General features: G+C 34.1%; 1 protein-coding gene across 3 annotated transcripts in view; it reads right to left on the bottom strand.

The window, feature by feature from the left end:
* EPG5 (ectopic P-granules autophagy protein 5 homolog) overlaps positions 1-20,170 on the bottom strand; it is a 141,398-nt gene that overhangs the window by 30,000 nt on the left and 91,228 nt on the right. For all 3 annotated transcript variants that reach the window (XR_004230864.1, XM_031945999.1, XM_031946000.1), the window contains exons 28-34: positions 10,742-10,884; positions 9,389-9,545; positions 8,624-8,818; positions 6,877-7,090; positions 3,681-3,838; positions 2,982-3,183; positions 2,329-2,401 (exon numbers count right to left, since the gene is read on the bottom strand). Coding sequence is in view for 2 of the 3 variants with exons in the window: in XM_031945999.1 (XP_031801859.1) it covers positions 2,329-2,401; positions 2,982-3,183; positions 3,681-3,838; positions 6,877-7,090; positions 8,624-8,818; positions 9,389-9,545; positions 10,742-10,884 (1,142 nt within the window). In the remaining variant the exon portion in view is untranslated. The remainder of the gene's footprint in view (positions 1-2,328; positions 2,402-2,981; positions 3,184-3,680; positions 3,839-6,876; positions 7,091-8,623; positions 8,819-9,388; positions 9,546-10,741; positions 10,885-20,170) is intronic.

The raw sequence follows: 20,170 nt of genomic DNA, 5'->3' as shown, positions 1-20,170 counted from the left end.
AAAATTGTATGAGGTATGAGTTTTTCAAGCTACATCAACAGAGAAAACACATTAAGGAAGTCATGGACCATAAGAATATCAGCAACAAATTTAAATCACTATCAAGAAATATTTATTTAACACTAACATCAGAATGTGAATGCCTTGAAAGAGCAAGGGCTGCAGCAGCAAAAGATAAAGAAATGCCATTCAAAATAGCTGTAGATAACTCACGTCTATCTGCCAAGACAAAGCCAGAAACTATATGAACACAATTACAAAGCACTTTTCATACAAATAAAGTCAGATCTAAATAACTGAATATCAACTGCTTAAGTATAAGACAAGTTAATACAATAAAAATGAGATAATTCTATATAAATTAATCTACTTATTCAGGGCTATACCAATTAAACTACCAATAAATTATTTTACAGAGTTGGAAAAAACAGTAACATAATTCATCTAGAAGAACAAAAGGATAAGAATACCAAGGGAATTCATAAAAAAAAGAAAATGCAAAGGAAAGGGGCCTCCCTATATCAGACCTAAATCTATATTATAAAGCAGTAGTCATCAAAACTACTTGGTAGTGGTTAAGAAATAGAGTAGATCAGTGAAATAGGTTAGGTATACAAGGTACAGTAGTCAATGACTATAGTTATTTAATGTTTGATAGATCCAAAGATTCCAGTTTCTGGAATAAGAATTCACTATTTGACAAAAATTGCTGGGAAAAACAGAAAACAGTATGGCAGAAACAAGGCATAACAACACCTAAAACCCCATACTCAGATAAGGTCAAAATGGGTTCATGATTTAGACATAAAGGGTGATATTCTAATCAAATTAGGAGAGCAAGAGATAGTCTATCTGTCAAATCCATGGAGAAAGGAAGAATTTATGGTCAACAAAGAACTAGAGAGCATTATGAAATAAAAACAAACTAGATAATTTTTTTATTAAATTAAAAAGGTTTGCACAAACAACACCATTGTAGCCAAGATTAGAAGGAAAGCAAAAAGCTGGGGAAAAAAAATTTACAGCCAGTGTTTTTGATAAAGGCCTTTTTTCTAAAATATTCAAAGAACTGATTCAAATTTATAACAATAAAAGTATGATAAATTGTCAAAGGTATATAAACAGACAACTTTCAGATGAAGAAATTAAAGCTATCTACAGTCATTTAAAAAAATGTTCTAAATCACTACTGACTAGAGAAGTGCAAATTAAGACCACTCTGAGGTACCATTTCATACTTCTCAGATTGGCTAAGATGACAGGAAAAAGTAATGATAAATGTTGGAGAGGATATGAAAAAGCTGAGATGCGATTGCATTGTTGGTGAAATTCTGAAATGATCCAACCATTCTGGATAGCAATTTGGAACTATTCCCCAAGGGCTATAAAACTGTATATATACCCTTTGATCCAGCAGTTTCACTACTGGGTGTATAAAAGAAAGAAAAGTACCCACATATACAAAAATGTTTGTAATAGCCCTTTTCATAGTGGCAAGGCCTTGGAAATTGAGTGGATATCCATCAGTTATGAATGACTGAATAAGTTATGATATATCAATCAATTATGGAAAATTATTGTTCTACAAGAAATGATGAACAGACTGTTTTCAGAAAAGTCTGGATTTACATGAACTGATGCTGAATGAAATGAGTTGAACTAAGAGAACAAGATTATAGGATGATCAACTGTGATAACTTAGTTCTTTTCTTCTCAGCAATGTGGTGATTCAAAGACAATTTCAATCGACTTGGGATGGAAAATGTCATCCATATCCAAAGAGAAAACTATGGAAATTAAATATGGATTGAAGCATAATAGTTTCACCTTTTTGTTTATTTTATTCTTTCTCATTTTTCCCCCTTTGATCTAATTTTTCTCACACAACAAGACAAAAACAGAATATTTAACCTATATCAGATTGCTTGCTGTCTTTGAGAGGGAGGAGGTAAAGGAGTTAGGGAGAAAAATTTGGAACATAAAGTGTTACAAAAATTAATGTTGAAAACTAACTTTACACGTATTTGGAAAAATAAAATAGTATTAAATAGCATGTTTAAAAAAAGAGCAGAAGCGGTTTTGCTTTTCTATTAGTATCTCCCATGTGTAGTTCAGTTCCTGGCAGTAAACATTAATTCATTCTTCTGTTTTTGATCAGCTACTGTACTGAAGCTATTAGAGGCATAACTCAAGTATGTGAAAAAGAAAAATCTTTACCTATGATTAAGGAAATAACACTGAAAATATAATATTACAATATAATAAATTGACATTAGAATATCAGAGGAACTTGACATTGGATATTAAAATATCTAAAAGCTTATTTACCTTGTATTGTCTTCTAAAACCAGAATCCATGGCTTGAAGAGCTGAACAATTAGTGAATGCAGAGATTTCAACACTAAAATAAGGTACAATAATTTTTAGAAAAAGATGATATAGTTAAGCAATCTAACTCAAAAAATTATTTTAAAAAAATTAATATTCTCCTAATCTGAATATCACATTCATATGGTAACAATGTGACCACAGAAGAAACTGCGTTCATTTCTTTTAGTAAAATTTAATTAAACCAAATAACTATTTTTATTATAATTAAATTTCACTTATGTAAGTGGATAGACAATTTTTCACTTTCCCAGGATGGTTACTTAAACCTCTAAGAACATTTTGTTCAAAGAAATAGTATGAACAATAAGATAAAGATTTAAAATTTTTCTCATCCCTCTCTGTCCTAAAGGCAGAGAAAGGGCAAGCTGTATCAAAACGCATAATGTATGAATAACAGTGAGATATGATGAATTTCTCACACCTACACTATATATTTTCCATCTTTTCTTTCTGACAGATGAGGTATACAGCTTCATCACAAAAAAAAAAAAAAAAAAAAAAAAAGACTTAAATATCCTAACAAGTCTTTTCAGATTTCTTTAAAAGAAAGTCACTAAGTTTGGTTCCACAATGCACTAAAAGTTTATTACCTGCTCTACTGTTAGTTAAAGGGTCTTGCCCCAAGCAAGTCATTTCAGAGGCAATCAGTCGTTTCACAAGGTACTTCAATAATGTCCTCACATCAGCCACATAAGGAGTCCACTTTGAAAATAATCCAAAACTTTTAAAGTCCAACTTGGATAACCGTAACTTATAGAAAAAATTTGAAAGCCACTGTATTGTCTCCATTACCTGAAAGAATAATTAACAACCAACAAATTTTTTTGAGAACCATTATGTTTACAGTACTGCACTAGGCATTATAGAAAATGGTTTCCTGAAATGGTAACATTGTACATATAAAAGATAACTATTAACACAAGATGACATAAAGCATACAATAATGTTTTAAGTGTTACTGAAGTTTAGAGATAGAAAGATCACTTTGAATTGAAGTGGAAGAGTAGAAATTTCATCAGAAGATTAACTACATCCTTAAATAATCATTGTAGGATTTAAACAAGCAAGGGCAGAGAGAAGGAAAGGGTAAGACCATTCTAGGTACAGAAAAATGAAGAGATGGGAAATCATAAGGTTAATAATCAAATGAGACAAAAATATTCAGCACACAGAACACAAAAAGCAGATAAATTTAGGGTTGTTTGTTCAACCTAAAATTACAGTAGTATAAAAAACAGAAGAAAAGATTAGTGTAGGACTAGAGATTTAAAAGACAAAAAATTATATACCTGTTCATCTGACAAGAGAATATTTGGAGAACTTGGAAATACAGGGTTCTCAGTTAATGGGAGTGGACAGTCCCCTTCTTTGTTCTCAGATGAGAAGCAACCCAGAGCTTTCAGAGTTGCCTTCCAACATTCAGGACTCAGTAGCTGCTCAGCTGAGCCTTGGGAAAGGAAAAAAACAAATCATTACTACTATAATAACTATGTTATATAAGGAATGTTCAGTCTGATATTTGGTATTACTATATAATAATTTTTTAAAATTCCAAAATAAACATTTTATTTTGCCACAGCATTGAAATCATAAGATTAATGGTCTGGAATGAACCTTAGAAATAATCTGATATAATTTCCTCATTTTATAGATGAAAATTAAAACTCAGAAAGATGAAATCCCACGGAGATGGAGTCACTTGCTATAGATTAAATGGATAATCAATAAATAAACATTTGCTATATATTCTAGGAATATACTATATGCCAGTTATTGGATTACGTACTGGGCATACAAAAACAAAATGAAAGAGCCTCTGACCTCAAGGAGTTTATGTGCTATTAAGAAATACACATACACACACACACACACGAGAAGTAGAAGCTTATCTGGAAGAAAGGCCACTAGGAACTGTGGAAAAGTAGAAAAGGCCTCATATAAAAGTTTGATACTTAAACTACATTTTGAAGGGGAAAAAGGATAAAAATGAAAAGGGAGAGCATTCCAAGCATGAGATAGAAGCTCATTAAAGCAATGGAAACAAGGAATAAAAAGTCATATGTGAAGAACAGAAAGTCACTCTGACTGGACCAGAGAGTGTAGAAGCAAAACTAAGTAGCAGAGACAGGATTACACACCATGAATTATCAATGAAAAAGTGTGTGAATATAGAATTGACATGGAAATTTTATAATTTCCAATGTTTCCTAACAGTTTGGTTTTGACTGGGAGTTAATGTTGTCAAGGTAAACTACCCTGGGCTGAGTGTTGGTAAGGTAAGAATCTCTCAGGAGCCTGACCTCAAGGTCAAAAGGTGACCAAAGAGCTAAATGTTCTCCCACTTAAGGACCTAAGTCCATTGATGAGAGAAAAAAGGCTGAAGAGCCAGTAGGGCAATCAACACAGAGAGGCTTCTGGAATACAACCTCAATCAGGAAGAGCAGTCAGTTTCTAAGATGATCAGAGTTCCCTGTTTTCTACCTTTCACATAATTAAAACCGACAGACATACAATTCCATTTCTTCCAAGGGGTCAAAACAGGTATTAATAAGTACTTTTTCTGAAACTTTAAAAATGAAATTACATAATTATTGACTAAGCAGATAGAAATTTTTGATTTGCTGGTAATACTTTACTGTAAACTGATAAAAATTCTGGAAAAATATGAGCAGAGAAAGTTGATGACAAAGTTTTATATCAACACATGAAGTACAATTCTTTTTATTTATTAAAGCTTTTTATTTTTCAAAAAATATGCATGGAGAATTCTTGGAACATTAGCTCTTGCAAAATCTTATGTTCCAATTTCCCCCCCTTCTTCCACCCTCTCCCCTAGATGGCAATAGTCTAATATATATTAAACATTGTAGAAATATATGTTAAATCCAATACATACATACATATTTATACAATTATCATGCCACACCAAAAAAAAAATCAAATCAAACCAGTAAAATAATAATAATAATAATTTTTAAAAAAAGAAGCAAAATAAAATACAAACAGCAAAAAGAGTGAAAATTCTATAATGTGATCTACCCTCAGTTCCCACAGTCCTCTCTTTGGGTGTAGATGGCTCTCTTCATCACAAGATCATTGAAACTGGTTTGAATCACCTCATTTATGGAAAAAGCCACATCCATCACAACTGGTCATTGTATAATCTTATTGTTTCTATGTATAATGATCTCCTGGTTCTGCTCATTTTACTTAGCATAAATTCATGTAAGTCTCTCCAGGCCTTTCTGAAATCATCCTGCTGATCGTTTCTTATAGAACAATAATATTCCATAACATTCATATACCACAATTTATTCAGCCATTTTCCAATTGATGGGCATCCATTCAGTTTCCAGTTTTTGGCCACTACAAAGAGGGCTGCCACAAACATTTTTGCACATATAGGTCTCTTTCCCTCCTTTAAGATCTCTTTGGGATATAAGCCCAGTAGAAACACTGCTGGGTCAAAGGGTATGCACAGTTTGATTGCCCTTTGGGCATAATTCCAAACTGCTCTCCAGAATGGTTGGATCAGTTCACAACTCCACTAACAATGTATCAGTGTCCCAGTTTACCCATATCCCCTCTCCAACATTCCTCATTATCTTTTTCTGTCATCTTAGCCAATCTGAGAGGTGTGTAGTGGTGTCTCAGTTGTCTTAATTTGCATTTCTCTGATCAATAGTGACAGAGCACCTTTTCATATGACTAGAAATAGTTTCAATTTCTTTATCTGAAAATTGTTTATATCATTTCACCATTTATCAATTGGTGAAATACAATTCTTTTGCAAGTGTGAAATAAGAATAAGCTTAAAAAAATAAAACATGCATACATTCCCATCTTTTTATATCCCCTTCCCTAAATTTAAAGGTTATATTGCTTTTAAAACAGCATGTACATAGCACATTTCACATCTGAGTATTTGTCCACTAGTCAAAGTCAAAGGATTACACATACACACACATTCTTTCACTAATTTCCTAAAAGTGGATTCCCAGGGAACTAAACCACACAAAATTTATAGTCTCAAACTTGTCCCCTATTTGAGTATGCATCATACAATTCAAAAGGATTGGTGTTCCCCCAATCCTATACCCCAAACAGTTAGTCTATGTGGGGAAGGTAATCATTACTTAACACATTAAAATTTCACAAAATTCCCCTCCACTGAAATCTTATAAGGAAGATCCTATTCTTCCTTTTTCTGTTTCCAATGAATGCTTTCCGGGACTTGAGGGGAGGACTTTCATGACACACTTTTCTTGCCATAACTTTTATGAATAAATTTAATTATCCATAAATTCAATTTCACAATAACAGATACAAAAAAAGAAAGAAAAAAAGAAAAAACATAATCTCTAGCTTTGAGGAGTTAACATGCTATTAGACAAGAAAAGAAATTTTTTATTCTGACTTGAAAGGGCAACATATTAACTGTGAGGCAATCTGATAACATTAGAATCTAGAACTAAATATACTTACTCTGCATGAGCAGCCTTAGAATGTCACTGTACTGGTCAGGGAACTGGTACAGAAGGAGATAAGTCCAGTGTTTACAGAAAATATTGAATGACATCAAAATGTCTTCATCTGGTTCAAGGCCCCAGGCAGTAAGTGCCAAATGAATGGACTCCAGAAGCCTGGTACGATCAGACAGAGGAGGTTTAGTGGAGTTTAACCATTGCTTAAGATCGAACTAAAAAGAAAAAAAAAATAGGAAGGCGTGTTTATTTGCAATAGAAAACTCAATGGAGTAGCAAAAAGGGTGGGGATATTTATCTTGCAATTTAATTGCAAAGTCAATATACTTAATGATAACAGTACTTGTTTACAAAATCTGAGTTGGCTAGGTCAGGCAGATTTTGGGAGGACTAAATTTGGCCTTAATCATCCAATTTCCTAAAAGAATTAAAGACCCCAAAGATGTCAATATTATCAGGAATGGCATAATACCATCCCATTTTAAAATATAAGCTCCTTAAAGATGATTATTTTGTTTCTTCTCTTTGTATTCCCAGTAATCAGCAACATGGCTTGTACATAACTATGTATACTTACTTTGTTGAAATTGCTAAATATTTTAAATATGCATAAGAAATCTTATCAAGAAATAACAACTAACATTTATCTAGTGCTTTAAGATTTACAGAGCACTTCAAAAATATTACCTCATTTTGTCCTCACAATAACCTAGGAGATATTATTATTATTACGATTGTACAGATTATAACAGCAACAAAAACAATAGCTCCACCTCCAAGCTATATAGATCTCTATGATCTCCAAATCTTGTCATTTAGTTATAAATTGATTTAAAATTGTATTTTGCTACCTCAATGTTGCACACATTTATCTCAGAAGTTGTAAATAAAATTATATGATTCTTTTTGGACTATATTGACTATAACACAATACATAATAAGACTTGTAAAAAATGTTTTCTGACATGATAATACGAAAGGTACACTATTACCTTGACCTACCAAAGATAAATCATTTACTATGGAATGATTAGGACATCCTTCAAATTAGTACCAAAGTGCAGGATTTATATCAAACAATTTAAAAATATTATTCTGGCCCCCAAATTGTCAAAACAACCCTTACATATTAAAAAGACTAGAGTTTAATTTTAAGATATTTTCTCTCTTTAACATGATAAATCTCTGGCTCACTAAGATGTTCAAATTTCATGGATTTAAAAGTTGCCATATTTAGACCATTGGCAGTAATCTGAAATTCATTTTCTTGGATAAATAAAATTATTAACATGGTATGAGTGTTAAGTTCTTAGAAGGCAAGTTCTTTCCAAAAAAAGGCATGACACTGACTTAGAAGGCTTTTTGTTAAGTATGCAAAACATTTGACAAAGTAAATCACAAATGAAGAGGAAATGTTCATAATTATTTCAGAGTACTTTTCCCTAAATAAATTCCATTGTTATCACTATAGACATTTATAAATTCTCTAAAAGATAAAGTATTGGGGGTTTATCTTTAATTCTACATAAAACAATTATGTCCAACATACGTATCCCCAAGGCATACTGAAGTATCAACTTGAAATAGGAAGGAAATGCCTAATGCCAAAATCTGATAAGAGATACCACATGGAAGATGACAGCATAGCAGAAGACATACTGTCAGGCAGAATCCTACCGTTCCTTTTTATCCTAAAGTTAGGAATAAGACTACTGTTTATATTATGATTATGATTATTAATAATTTACCTTAGTTAGCAGCATGAAAATCATATCACTATTGTCTTCACTTAAAAACTTCACCACTTTTTCATACAAGTTTATGAACTCTTCAGGTGCAGCAATTGGAGTAAAATAAGGAGAGAGTAGAGTACAAAGTCTTCTATTCTTCAAAATTGTCTGGAGCAGACGTTTACATTCCGATTTAGTATCACTGATAAACACCTTGACAAGTGAAAAAGAATTTGTTTACAAATTAGAATTCTCCATTTTTTTTGGTACCAACTGAGCTCCTAGGATAGTGAAATGTCTCAAAGTTCAACCTCTGGTTGATTCCACTACATTGGAGAGGTTCTGAAGACAGGTCCAGATTGAAGGTCTGTCATCAAAGAACTAGCCTCATTCCAAATTCACAGAAGCTTATCAACTCCAGGGAGGGTTTTTTGGAGCTATAACAATAGGATTGTGATTCATGTCAATGGAAACAATATCCCATTTCAGAGATGTCAAACTCACAGTCAAGGATCTCAAAATTTGGCAAAAAAATCCCCTGGCAATCTGAGTGAGATTAAAATGCAATTGAGAAATATCTAACAAAATAAATAAAAGTACAATATATCGTACTTAAGGTCACACAAAAATTTGGGTAATAATTTTTTTTAATTTGAGGGGAGTCAAAAGATTAGCTATTAAACCTTAAGTCAACACCAACTTTACCTGGTTGATAAAAGCACATAGGGTATCAAAATGTGAAAATTCAGTAAATATGAACCCATGAAATACATCTAAACTTACTTGTCCTAAGATCTCAATGCAGGAGGTAAAGAATTGTCTTGTAGGAGGGTGACGTTGTGTCTCATCACACACATACTCCACAACTGTAAAGAAGAGGCCAATACCAACTTTCTGAATACCAGGTGTAGGCTGCAACTTATAGGCATTCACTAAGGCCCTGGAAGAAAATGGGAAAAAAATACTATCATCTACTGATAGAAAAATCACAATTCTTAAGAATGTTTCCTTATGTTCCTTCCATTTTTTCCTCTGGCAAAATTTGTGCAGGTAGTCTAAGGCTCTCTATTAATAATTTCATTCATTCCATAGGGGCAATTATTTTACCTACCCCATTTTCATGATAGCTTTACATGTCATCTTTTGAGCATCTATGAATTTCTGGTTCTTCTAGGACAAGCTCAACCTTAATAAAAACAAGCTCAAATTAACCCACTTTTCCTACTCTTGAGTTTGCAGTTAAATATTCTGTATGCATTGTTTTATTATTCAACTACACATTATCTACAAAGTATATGCCATTATAAGCTTCATTTTAAGCTCTTTAGGTCAGATCCTCTGGTGTTCTACTGTATTGCTCTAAGTATGTATAAAAAATAAGAATTAAGTTTTTAACTTAAGAATCAAATCCTCAATGTTGCAGTATAAACATCAAGAGAATAAAAGAGATGTTTTTCATTAAAAACCTTTGTTTATTCTCAGAGTTTACAAAATGAGCTGTAAATTATCTAAAAGGCAACACCTGGGAGTAGCAGGCACTGTAGTTTTGCCCATCCTGCCCCTCTGCAGAATCCTCCCCTGCCTTGTGCTAGCAGGTCAAGGTAGAGAATAATCCTGAGAACAAGCAGGGTTCAATTTTTCATAATTGATGAACAAGAGAAAAGATAACTAAAGGAGGCAGAAGTGGAAAGAATCCTGGATCTGGAGTCAAAAAATCGGGGTTCACAGCTCAGCCTTGCTATTCCCTTTCTGTGTGACTTTAAGCAAGACACTTAGCTTCTTAGGACCTGTTTTCTTATCTGTAAAATGAAGTTTTAACTCAGTGACCTCCAAGGTATTTTTCCAACTTTCAATGTAGGACCCGAGAATTATCCTTTAACAACTACTGAGTCCTTCAGAGTTCTGATTCTCTTGAACATCTCTAATACAAACCTGAGTTACAACCTATGCAAGTTGTTTGAAATGTACAAGACAGCTCTGAAAATATTAAGAGATATTATTGCAAAATGCTGTTCTGAAAATACTAATTAAGGCTAGGTGATACTGTTTATTAATGCAATATCACATTCATAAATAAATTCAAATTTAGATCTATATTCTTCTAGAAAGGACACTTAATGATGTCTAAAAACTTACGTAATCAAGTTCTCAGCATGCACAGCTGCTTCCACAATATTCTGTGATGGCGGCTTGGAGGCTTCTGCTTGTAACTGCTTCACTTCTTTACGTAAAACATGAAGCTGTTGACTAATAGCTTCGTTCTTATGCTTACCTTCAAACTAAAAAAAATTTTAGTGACTTCAATAAAAGAATGTTAAAAAAAAATTTTAAACTCCTGCCTTTCCTGATCTCTCACCATCTACAAAACTGGAATTGTTCAAATCATCATTTGAGCTCAAAGAACTATTTTTCATCTTTTTTATGGTTATAACTGTATAATTTCTATTTATATACACATATCACCTCTCATACTAGACTGTAAGTTCCATGAAAGCAGGGACTCTGCATTATTTATTACTGTATAACTCTTGTCATCTACTAGGATGCTTTACAAATAACAGGACCCCCATTATGTCTGTTTAAAGTTAAAGAAAAAAATTACACAAAAGTGGGTTAAGAAGAAGGCACTAAAACTCAGAAATATCATGGCCAAACTCTGAAACCCCCAGATCAAGGAGAAAATATTACAAGCAACAACAAAAAAAATAATTCAAATATGATAGAGTCACAATTATAATCGCTTACAATTATAAAAGATTCAGCAGTGGCTAATTTCAAAGACTGCAGGTCTTAGATAACACTATATATTGAAAGCAAAACAACTAAGGTTGCAGCCAAAAATATCAGACCTAGCAAAGTTAAGCGTGCGTGCATGTGTGCGTATGTGTGTATAAAAATCTTGCAAATTTATAAATAAAAGGGAAAAGGAACAGGATCCGAAAGTACAGAAGGGTCTGCAAACTAACAGGAATGGGATAAGGTATGTAGATTAATGGGAATAAGATAAAGAGGGAAGGAAATGGTAGAGGGAGAGTATAACAGAGGGATCCTTGGGGGGAAGATACGGAGAAGAGGAGGGGGGGTAGGTTAAGTAATAGAAAGGTAAGGTAGTAGGTAGAAGTAAAGCAAAGGAGTCAGCAGGGATAGAAAATAAGATGGACACACAAACATAATAGTAATGATCAGGAGTAAAGTTTATTAGAAAAAAATGGTAGGAGCAGCAATCATTGATCGCAGACAAAGTTAAGTTAAAATATATTTAATCAGAGGCAAAGCCATGATGGTAGTAGGATAAAGGCAGGAACTTATCCAACCTTTCTCTCAAAACAACTTCAAATTCCTTTAAATAATGACTCAAGCAAATTTTGTAGCATTAGAATACCCCAAAAGATGGAGTAGAACATTTTTCAGTCAAAGACAACTTAGAAGGTCAGCAGAAAAAGTCTTTGGAACCAGGGTAGGAGCCCAGCATCCAATCCCAATGTAGACTGCCAACGCAGTTCAACCATGACCTCAACCCCAGCTTCAATAAAGTAGAACCTCTGAATCAGTGATAGTGCTGTGACTTTCAGGTCTCTCAACTGAGTGACACCAAAGAGGACTTGAAAGGTCTGTGGTAACAGGACGGGAGTCAAGCATGGAACCCCAGCGCAGGGCCCACCAGCGCAACTCCAGCCACAGCACCAGCTAAGCAGGAGTCCGTTGGTTTGGCACACTAGAGCTTTCAACTACAAGGGGGGCAGATCCAGGCCAGAGAAGAGGGCTTGTAATCAGGTTCCTAGAAGGATCTCTGAAAACAGCTTGAGACAGTGCACTTCCACCCTGGAAACAGAACCCTATTTTAACAAAGATTAAAATAAAAAGCCAAGTAATAGGCTAGGAAAATGAGCAAACAAGAAAAAGTTGGTGACCATTGAAAGTTACTATGGTGACAAGGAAAATCAAAATACACACTCAGAAAATAACAACAAAGTCAAAGCTCCTACATCTCCAAAGCTCCAAGAAAAACAAGATTTGGGCTCAGGCTATGGAAGAGCTTCAAAAGGATCTCTGAAGAACAAGTAAGAGAGATAGAGGAAAAATTAGGTAAAGAATTGAGAACAGTACAAAAGGAAATACAAAAAGTAAATGAGGAAAAGAATGCCTTACAAAGCAAAATTGGCCAAATGGGAAAGGAGGTACAAAAGCTCACTGAGGAAAATAATTTCTTAAATATTAGAATTGAGCAAAAAGAAGCTAATGACTTTATGAAAAAACGGGGAAAAAAGGTGAAATACCTTACTGGAAAAACAATTGACCTGGAAAATATATCCAGGAGAGATAATTTTTAAATTATTGGTCTACCTAAAAGTCATAATCAAAAAAAAGAAACTGTCCTGATATTCCAGAACCAAAGGGTAAAATAGAAACTGAAACAATTCACCAATCACTTCCTGAAAGAGATCCCAAAATGAAAATTTCCAGGAATATTATAACCAAATTCTGGAATTTCCCAATCAAGGAAAAAATATTAGAAGCATTCAGAAACAAACAATTCAAGTATAGTGAAGCCATAGTCAGGATAACACAAAATTTAGCAGCTTCTACATTAAAGGACTAGAGGGCTTGGAATATGATATTCTGGAGAGCAATGGAGTTAAGATTACTACAAAAATCACCTACCCAGCAAAACTGAGTAAAATCCTTCAGGGGAAAGGGTGGAAATTCTATGAAATAAGGGATTTTCAAGCATTTGTGGTTAACACACACACACACACACACACACACACACACACACACCACACCCAGAGCCGAATAGGAAATCTGATTTTCAAATACAATAAATTTGCCCAGGATCACACAGTCAGTAAATGAACTCAAGAAAATGAATGTATTGTGTCTGAATACAGATTGAATTACTCATTCATCTCTCGCCCCTCTCCCTCTGCCTCTCTTTCACTTTTTTTAACTTTATTATTCTTGAAGTTTTGTTGTTTTTCATTACAATGAGATATCTGTTTTTTTTACAACATGACTTTTATGAAATGTTTTGTATAACTTCACATATGGTTTCTTAATTGGGATGGGATAAGGGAGAGAACCTGAAACTCAAAAGTTTTAAAAAGCAAATGTAAAATAATTGCTTTAAAGCTAACTAGGGGAAAATATTTAATAAATATAATCTTTAAAAATAAATAAATAATGTGCAACCAAAAATATTTAATCAAAAGTTAATCAGAGTTAAAATACATTTAATTAAAAAAGAAAAACAGGGAAACTACACTATATTTCAGCCACATTAATCAATATTATTTTAAACTACTTAAAATAACTAGACAGGATACAGTTGGAATACTGCTATGGTGTGGAAAATGATGAACTGGTAGATTTAGAAAATTTTGGAGACTTTGACTTATGAAAGATGATGTTATCCACCTTCTGAAAAACAGAGGACAAACAAATGTAGTACAGTCTTATATAGATGTATATGAATGTACATGTGTATGCATGCATGTGCATGTATAAATATCTATGTATATGAATGTGTATATGGTATGTGTGCATACATATAAATATATCAGGACTTAATTGTAGCCTTCTTGGGAGAAATGACAGGAGGAAAGGGGGAAAGGGAATAAAATAAAAAATACGCAGCGGAGAAGAAAAGAAAACCTAAAAGGAAGAAAGTAAAGATGGACAGCTCTGAATACAGTATATTTATTATAGGCTTCATTGAAATAAAAATTTATTGTCTCATATTTTGAATTCTCTTTTATGTTCTGCTGTTCACATGACAATTTTTTTTTTCTATTTTGTATTGAAGTTTTAAATTAATTAATTAACTTGGTGGAAGGAGAGTTCCCCAGAAGGTAAGACTTTAGTTGAAACTGGAAGGAAACCAGAGAAGCAAAAAGAAGATAAGGAGAAAGAGAATTGCAAGCCAGTGAAAACGCAGTTGGGAAAAGGGAGTATCATGTGTGAGGAAGAGCAAGAAGCTAACTTGTCAGAGAACTTTAAAGGTGGGAGGAGGCTACATTATGAAAGACTTTAAAAGCCAAACAGAGAATTTTGTATTTAAGTAAAAGAAGCTCTAGAGCTGAGTGGGGAATAGGCATGACATAGTTAGACCAGTGCTTCAGCAAGATCAATTTTACAGGGGGCAGAGAATGGAATGGACTGGAGAGCTGAGGTGGGTAGACTCACCAGCAGTTTACGCAAAAGTCCGGGCATGAAAGCAGGAGGCCCTGCACCAGAATCGAGGCAGTGTCAGAGGAGAGAAAAAGGCAAAATGAACAGAACTTGGCAAAGTGAGGCTATGGAGAATAAGAGTGAGAAGTCAAGGATTTCACCTAAGTTGCAGGTCTAGATGCCTAGGAAGATGGCAACACCCTTACCAGTAGTAGGTAAGTTAGGAAGAAAGGAGGATTTGGAAGAAAAGGTAATGATTTCAGTTTGGGATATGTAGAATTTGAGATGTCTACTACACATTTAGTTCTAGATGCCCAGCAGGAAGTAGAAGACAGGAGATTAAGTCAAGAGAGAGATTAAGGCTGGGGTGTACAAATAAGGATTGTTTCAGATGTGTCTAAGGCATACTTATGCCTTAAGTTGGCAATCACTGCTTTGAACCATATAATAATACTGCAAAAAAGTGCAAATTAACAAGATCATATGATGATCAATTCTGATGGATGTGGCTCTCTTCAACAACGAGATGATTCAGACGAGTTCCAATTGTTCAGTGATGAAGAGAGTCAGCTATAACCAGAGAGAGGACTGTGAGAACTAAGTGTGGACCACAACATAGCATTTTCACTCTTTTTGTTGTTGTTTGCTTGCATTTTATTTTCTTTCTCATTTTTTTCTACTTTGATTTGATTTTTCTTGTGCAGAAATACAATTGTATAAACTCTGAGATACCACTACACACCTGTCAGATTGGCTAGAATGACAGGGAACGATAACACAGAATGTTGGAGGGGTTGCGGGAAAACAGGGACACTGATACATTGTTGGTGGAATTGTGAATACATCCAGTCATTCTGGAGAGCAATTTGGAACTATGCCCAAAAACTTATCAAACTGTGCATACCCTTTGATCCAGCAGTGTCTCTACTGGGCTTATACCCCAAAGAGATACTAAAAAAGGGAAAGGGACCTGTATGTGCCAAAATGTTTGTGGCAGCCCTGTTTGTAGTGGCCAGAAGCTGGAAAATGAATGGATGCCCATCAATTGGAGAATGGTTGAGTAAATTGTGGTATATGAAAGTTATGGAATATTATTGTTCTGTAAGAAATGACCAGCAGGACGAATACAGAGAGGATTGGCGAGACTTACATGAACTGATGCTGAGCGAAATGAGCAGAACCAGGAAATCATTATATACCTCAACAACGATATTGTATGAGGATGTATTCTGAAGGAAGTGGATTTCTTCAACAAAGACAAGATCTAACTTAGTTTCAATTGATCAAGGATGGACAGAAGCAGCTACACCCAAAGAAAGAACACTAGGAAATGAATGTAAACTGCTTGCATTTTTGTTTTTCTTCCCAGGTTATTTATACCTTCTAAATCCAATTCTCCCTGAGCAACAAGAAAACTGTTCGGTTCTGCACACATATATTGTATCCAAGATCTACTGTAATCTATTTAATATGTATAGGACTGCTTGCCATCTTGGGGAGAGGGTGGAGGGAGGGAGAGGAAAAATTGGAACAGAAGTGAGTGCAAGGGATAATGTTGTAAAAAATTACCCTGGCATGGGTTCTGTCAATAAAAAGTTATTTAATAAAAAAAAAAAAAAGAAAGAAAGAAAGAAATACAATTGTATAAATATTGCCATCTGGGGAAAGGGGAGAAAAATTGGAACACAAGGTTTTGCAAGGGCTAATGTTGAAGAATTGTCCATGCATATGTTTTGAAAAATAAAATACTTTAATAAAGGAAAAAAAGGGGAATATTCTCAAATGGGGGAGAGGGGAGGAGAGTACAAATTAGGCCTTTAAAAAAGTCAGAAGGTTTAAGAGAGACTGATTGGATATTTAATTTATAGACATCTAAATATATCATTTTCCCATACTGCTCCCACCATAGGTCTTTCTGAATTTTTGGCTGAATAAGTCAACCCATAATTACAAGTTTTAAACAATAGAACAAAGGAAAGACTGAAAGTCATTTTACTTGAGTTACTTATAACTACCAAAAAGTTCAAAAAAGTGGCAAGAATAAGCTAAGAGGGGATTCTAAAATTGTGCAAAGGGGGTTAGAAATTCACTTTCATATCTAGGTTGTAAATATGAACTTAACCTTCACATGACAGTAAATCAAAAACTGCATCACAGTACAGGAATGCAACAAAAGGCACCCTGCCACAAAGTAATCTGTTTCCTTAGGGAAAATCACTGAATATTAGGAGAGGGGACCAAAAGGGAAGCACGTTCACTTTCCCATGAAATGTGTTCAGCTTTTCTCAGTCTAAAATAAACTAAACACATTTGCAGAAAGATGGAAATTTCCAAGGCTCTTTTTGCCACAAAAATTATTAACAAATTGAGTAATTTCAGAACTCAATGAGAATTCTAAGATAAACTATTAAATGAACCTTTAAATATTTTCAAATATAAACTACACAATGAAGATTCTTAAAGAAGGTGAAAGTCAAGTAACTTGCCCATCAAGTAATTTGCCCAGCCTCATCCTATTAATAAGTGACAAAGGAAGATAGGGACCTAGGACTTGCTGCCCAAAGTTCAGCACTCTTAACTTCTGAGGGCCAAATGCTGCCTTGCCCTTCACTTTCACTGCTTTCTCCCTGGCTAGCACCTGGATTTGTAAAACCATAGCAAGGATATGTGAGGATGTCAATCAGTATTCAAGGTGGAGTTGTGAACGAATCCAACCATTTTTGGAGAGTAGTTTGGAACTATGCTCAAAAAGTTATCAAACTGTGCATACCCTTTGATCCGCAGTGTTACTACTGGGATTATATCCCAAAGAGATTATAAAGAAGGGAAAGGGACCTGTATGTGCACGAATGTTTGTGGCAGCCCTTTTTGTAGTGGCTAGAAACTGGAAACTGAATGGATGTCCATCAGTTGGAGAATGGCTGAATAAATTGTGGTATATGAATATTATGGAATATTACTGTTCTGTAAGAAATGACCAACAGGATGATTTCAGAAAGGCCTGGAGAGACTTACACGAACTGATGCTGAGTGAAATGAGCAGGACCAGGAGATCATTATATACTTCAACAACAATACTAGATGATGACCAGTTCTGATGGATCAGGCCATCCTCAGCAACGAGATCAACCAAATCATTTCTAATGGAGCAGTAATGAACTGAACTAGCTATACCCAGAAAAAGAACTCTGGGAGATGACTAAAAACCATTACATTGAATTCCCAATCCCTATATTTATGCCCACCTGCATTTTTGATTTCCTTCACAAGCTAATTGTACAATATTTCAGAGTCTGATTCTTTTTGTACAGCAAAATAACGTTTTGGTCATGTATACTTATTGTGTATCTAATTTATATTTTAATGTATTTAACATCTACTAGTCATCCTGCCATCTAGGGGAGGGGGGGGGTAAGGGGTGAAAAATTGGAACAAGAGGTTTAGCAATTGTTAATGCTGTAAAGTTACCCATGCATATAACCTGTAAATAAAAGGCTATTAAATTAAAAAAAAAAATCAGTATTCAAAAGAATCTTTCTGAGGGAGGCAGCTAAGAAATTTGAATTCTGTAATAAAAGAAAGCAGCTACTTATCAGCTATTCTAGTACTGGATTGTTCACTGGCAGAACAAAAGGTCCAAAGCACCATTCTAACTCTGACAATGAAATCACAACAGAAAAGTCATTCTCAAGAATTACATGATCAGGTATATTATTTATAGAAGGTGACAGTTAAATGTTTAAGTATTATATTTTCATGCAATAAAAATAACTAACTTGGGCTAGATGGCACAGCGGATAGAAAGCACTACCCCTGAAGTCAGGAGCACCTGAGTTCAAATCAGGCCCCTGACACTTAATACTGCCTAGCTGTGTGACCCTGGGTAAGTCACTTAACCCCAATTGACTCAGCAAAATTTAAAATAAATAACTCACATTTACATAGCACTTTAAGGTTTACAAGGTTTACAAATTACAAGGTAAACAAAGGTTTAAGGTTTACAAATAATAATCCCTCGATGTAGATAACACAAGTATTAATATTCTCATTTTACAGATGAATAAACTGAGGTTCATCAAGATTATATGAGTTGCTCATGGTCATACAGCCATTACATGTCAAAGCTGAGGTTTAAATTGAAGTTTCCCTGTTTCAAGTACAGTTCTCTTTTTATTACCCCACAGTGATATAAGATATGTTGTAAGAATCCTGATAGGGCTGAGGGTATAGAAGGTAGTCACTGTCACAACAAAACTAATCAACTCAATGGACATTTCCCAAACCTCATGGTAACCAAAATTTGATTCTCTTCCCTAAATTTGTCTTAGAAGAAAGCTGCTAACAGATGCTAGACTAAGATTGCATCTAATTCCCATCCCTACTAAGCACAAAATACTGGTCTGGACAACAATGAGTCAGAGGTTTCTGTGCAATCATCCAAATGAGGCTAAGACTGTAAGATTTCCATACTAGAAGAATAAGATGAAAAATGTATTTTGTGTGTGTATATTGTGCAAACTAAAGCATGGATCTGAACTCACAGTTCTCAGAGTCCATCAGCATATAAACATAATATATATTAACTAATCCCAGAATTAATGAAGACAAAACCTGATTGGATCACATTAGAGATCCCATCTCACACACAAAGGAAAGTTGTTTTCAAAAGCTAGAATGGCTATGAATCATAGCATACTATGATTCATATTCAATTCATAATCAAAATAGGAAAATATATTGTAGGTATAAATAAGATTCCATATAGTAACAAAGATGACCTCCAACCAAGAAGTAATACAAAAGTATTAAAAAAAAAATCTCTGAAGCTATGTAGGACAAAAGAAAAAAAGAGGTGGGACAATCATGTTGCAAAAATCAAAGGCAACTGATAAATCAGAAGGCATTTTGATATCCCAGAAATAAGAAAAGAATCAGCAGAAGACCTCTAGCCTATTTAGTAAATGTTCTATGGAAGATCTATGGAACTATGTAGGCAAAAAAACATGGAAAGGTTGCAATCTATATCAGTAAATAAAATATCCACCCAGATGACATCACAACTTTATCACAATAGCTACACGGGTTATTGAAAAGATACCCATGAATGCAGTAAAACTTTGGTTAGCAGGTAGCTACTCTCTTTAAAAACTTTCAACTCAAGAACTATTGACACTTTTATCCCAAATCCTGTTCTGAAGTTGTCATTATAATCTGAAAAGATGTTTCTGAGAGAAAAGTAATATTTCTAATTCAACAATTCTTTTAGTCATATTTCTAATACATCCTACAAATCACTACCAGATCCTATATTGCTTCAATAATTCATTCATTATTTATATTTCTTACTCTTCTGCTTACATATTTTCAGTGACTCCCACCAACTAATATACTATGATC

Source organism: Sarcophilus harrisii, chromosome 1 (genome assembly GCF_902635505.1).
Source record: "Sarcophilus harrisii chromosome 1, mSarHar1.11, whole genome shotgun sequence".
Lineage (NCBI taxonomy): Eukaryota > Metazoa > Chordata > Mammalia > Dasyuromorphia > Dasyuridae > Sarcophilus > Sarcophilus harrisii.
Note: the sequence above shows the minus strand (reverse complement) of the source record. Positions and strands in the feature narration are given on the sequence as shown.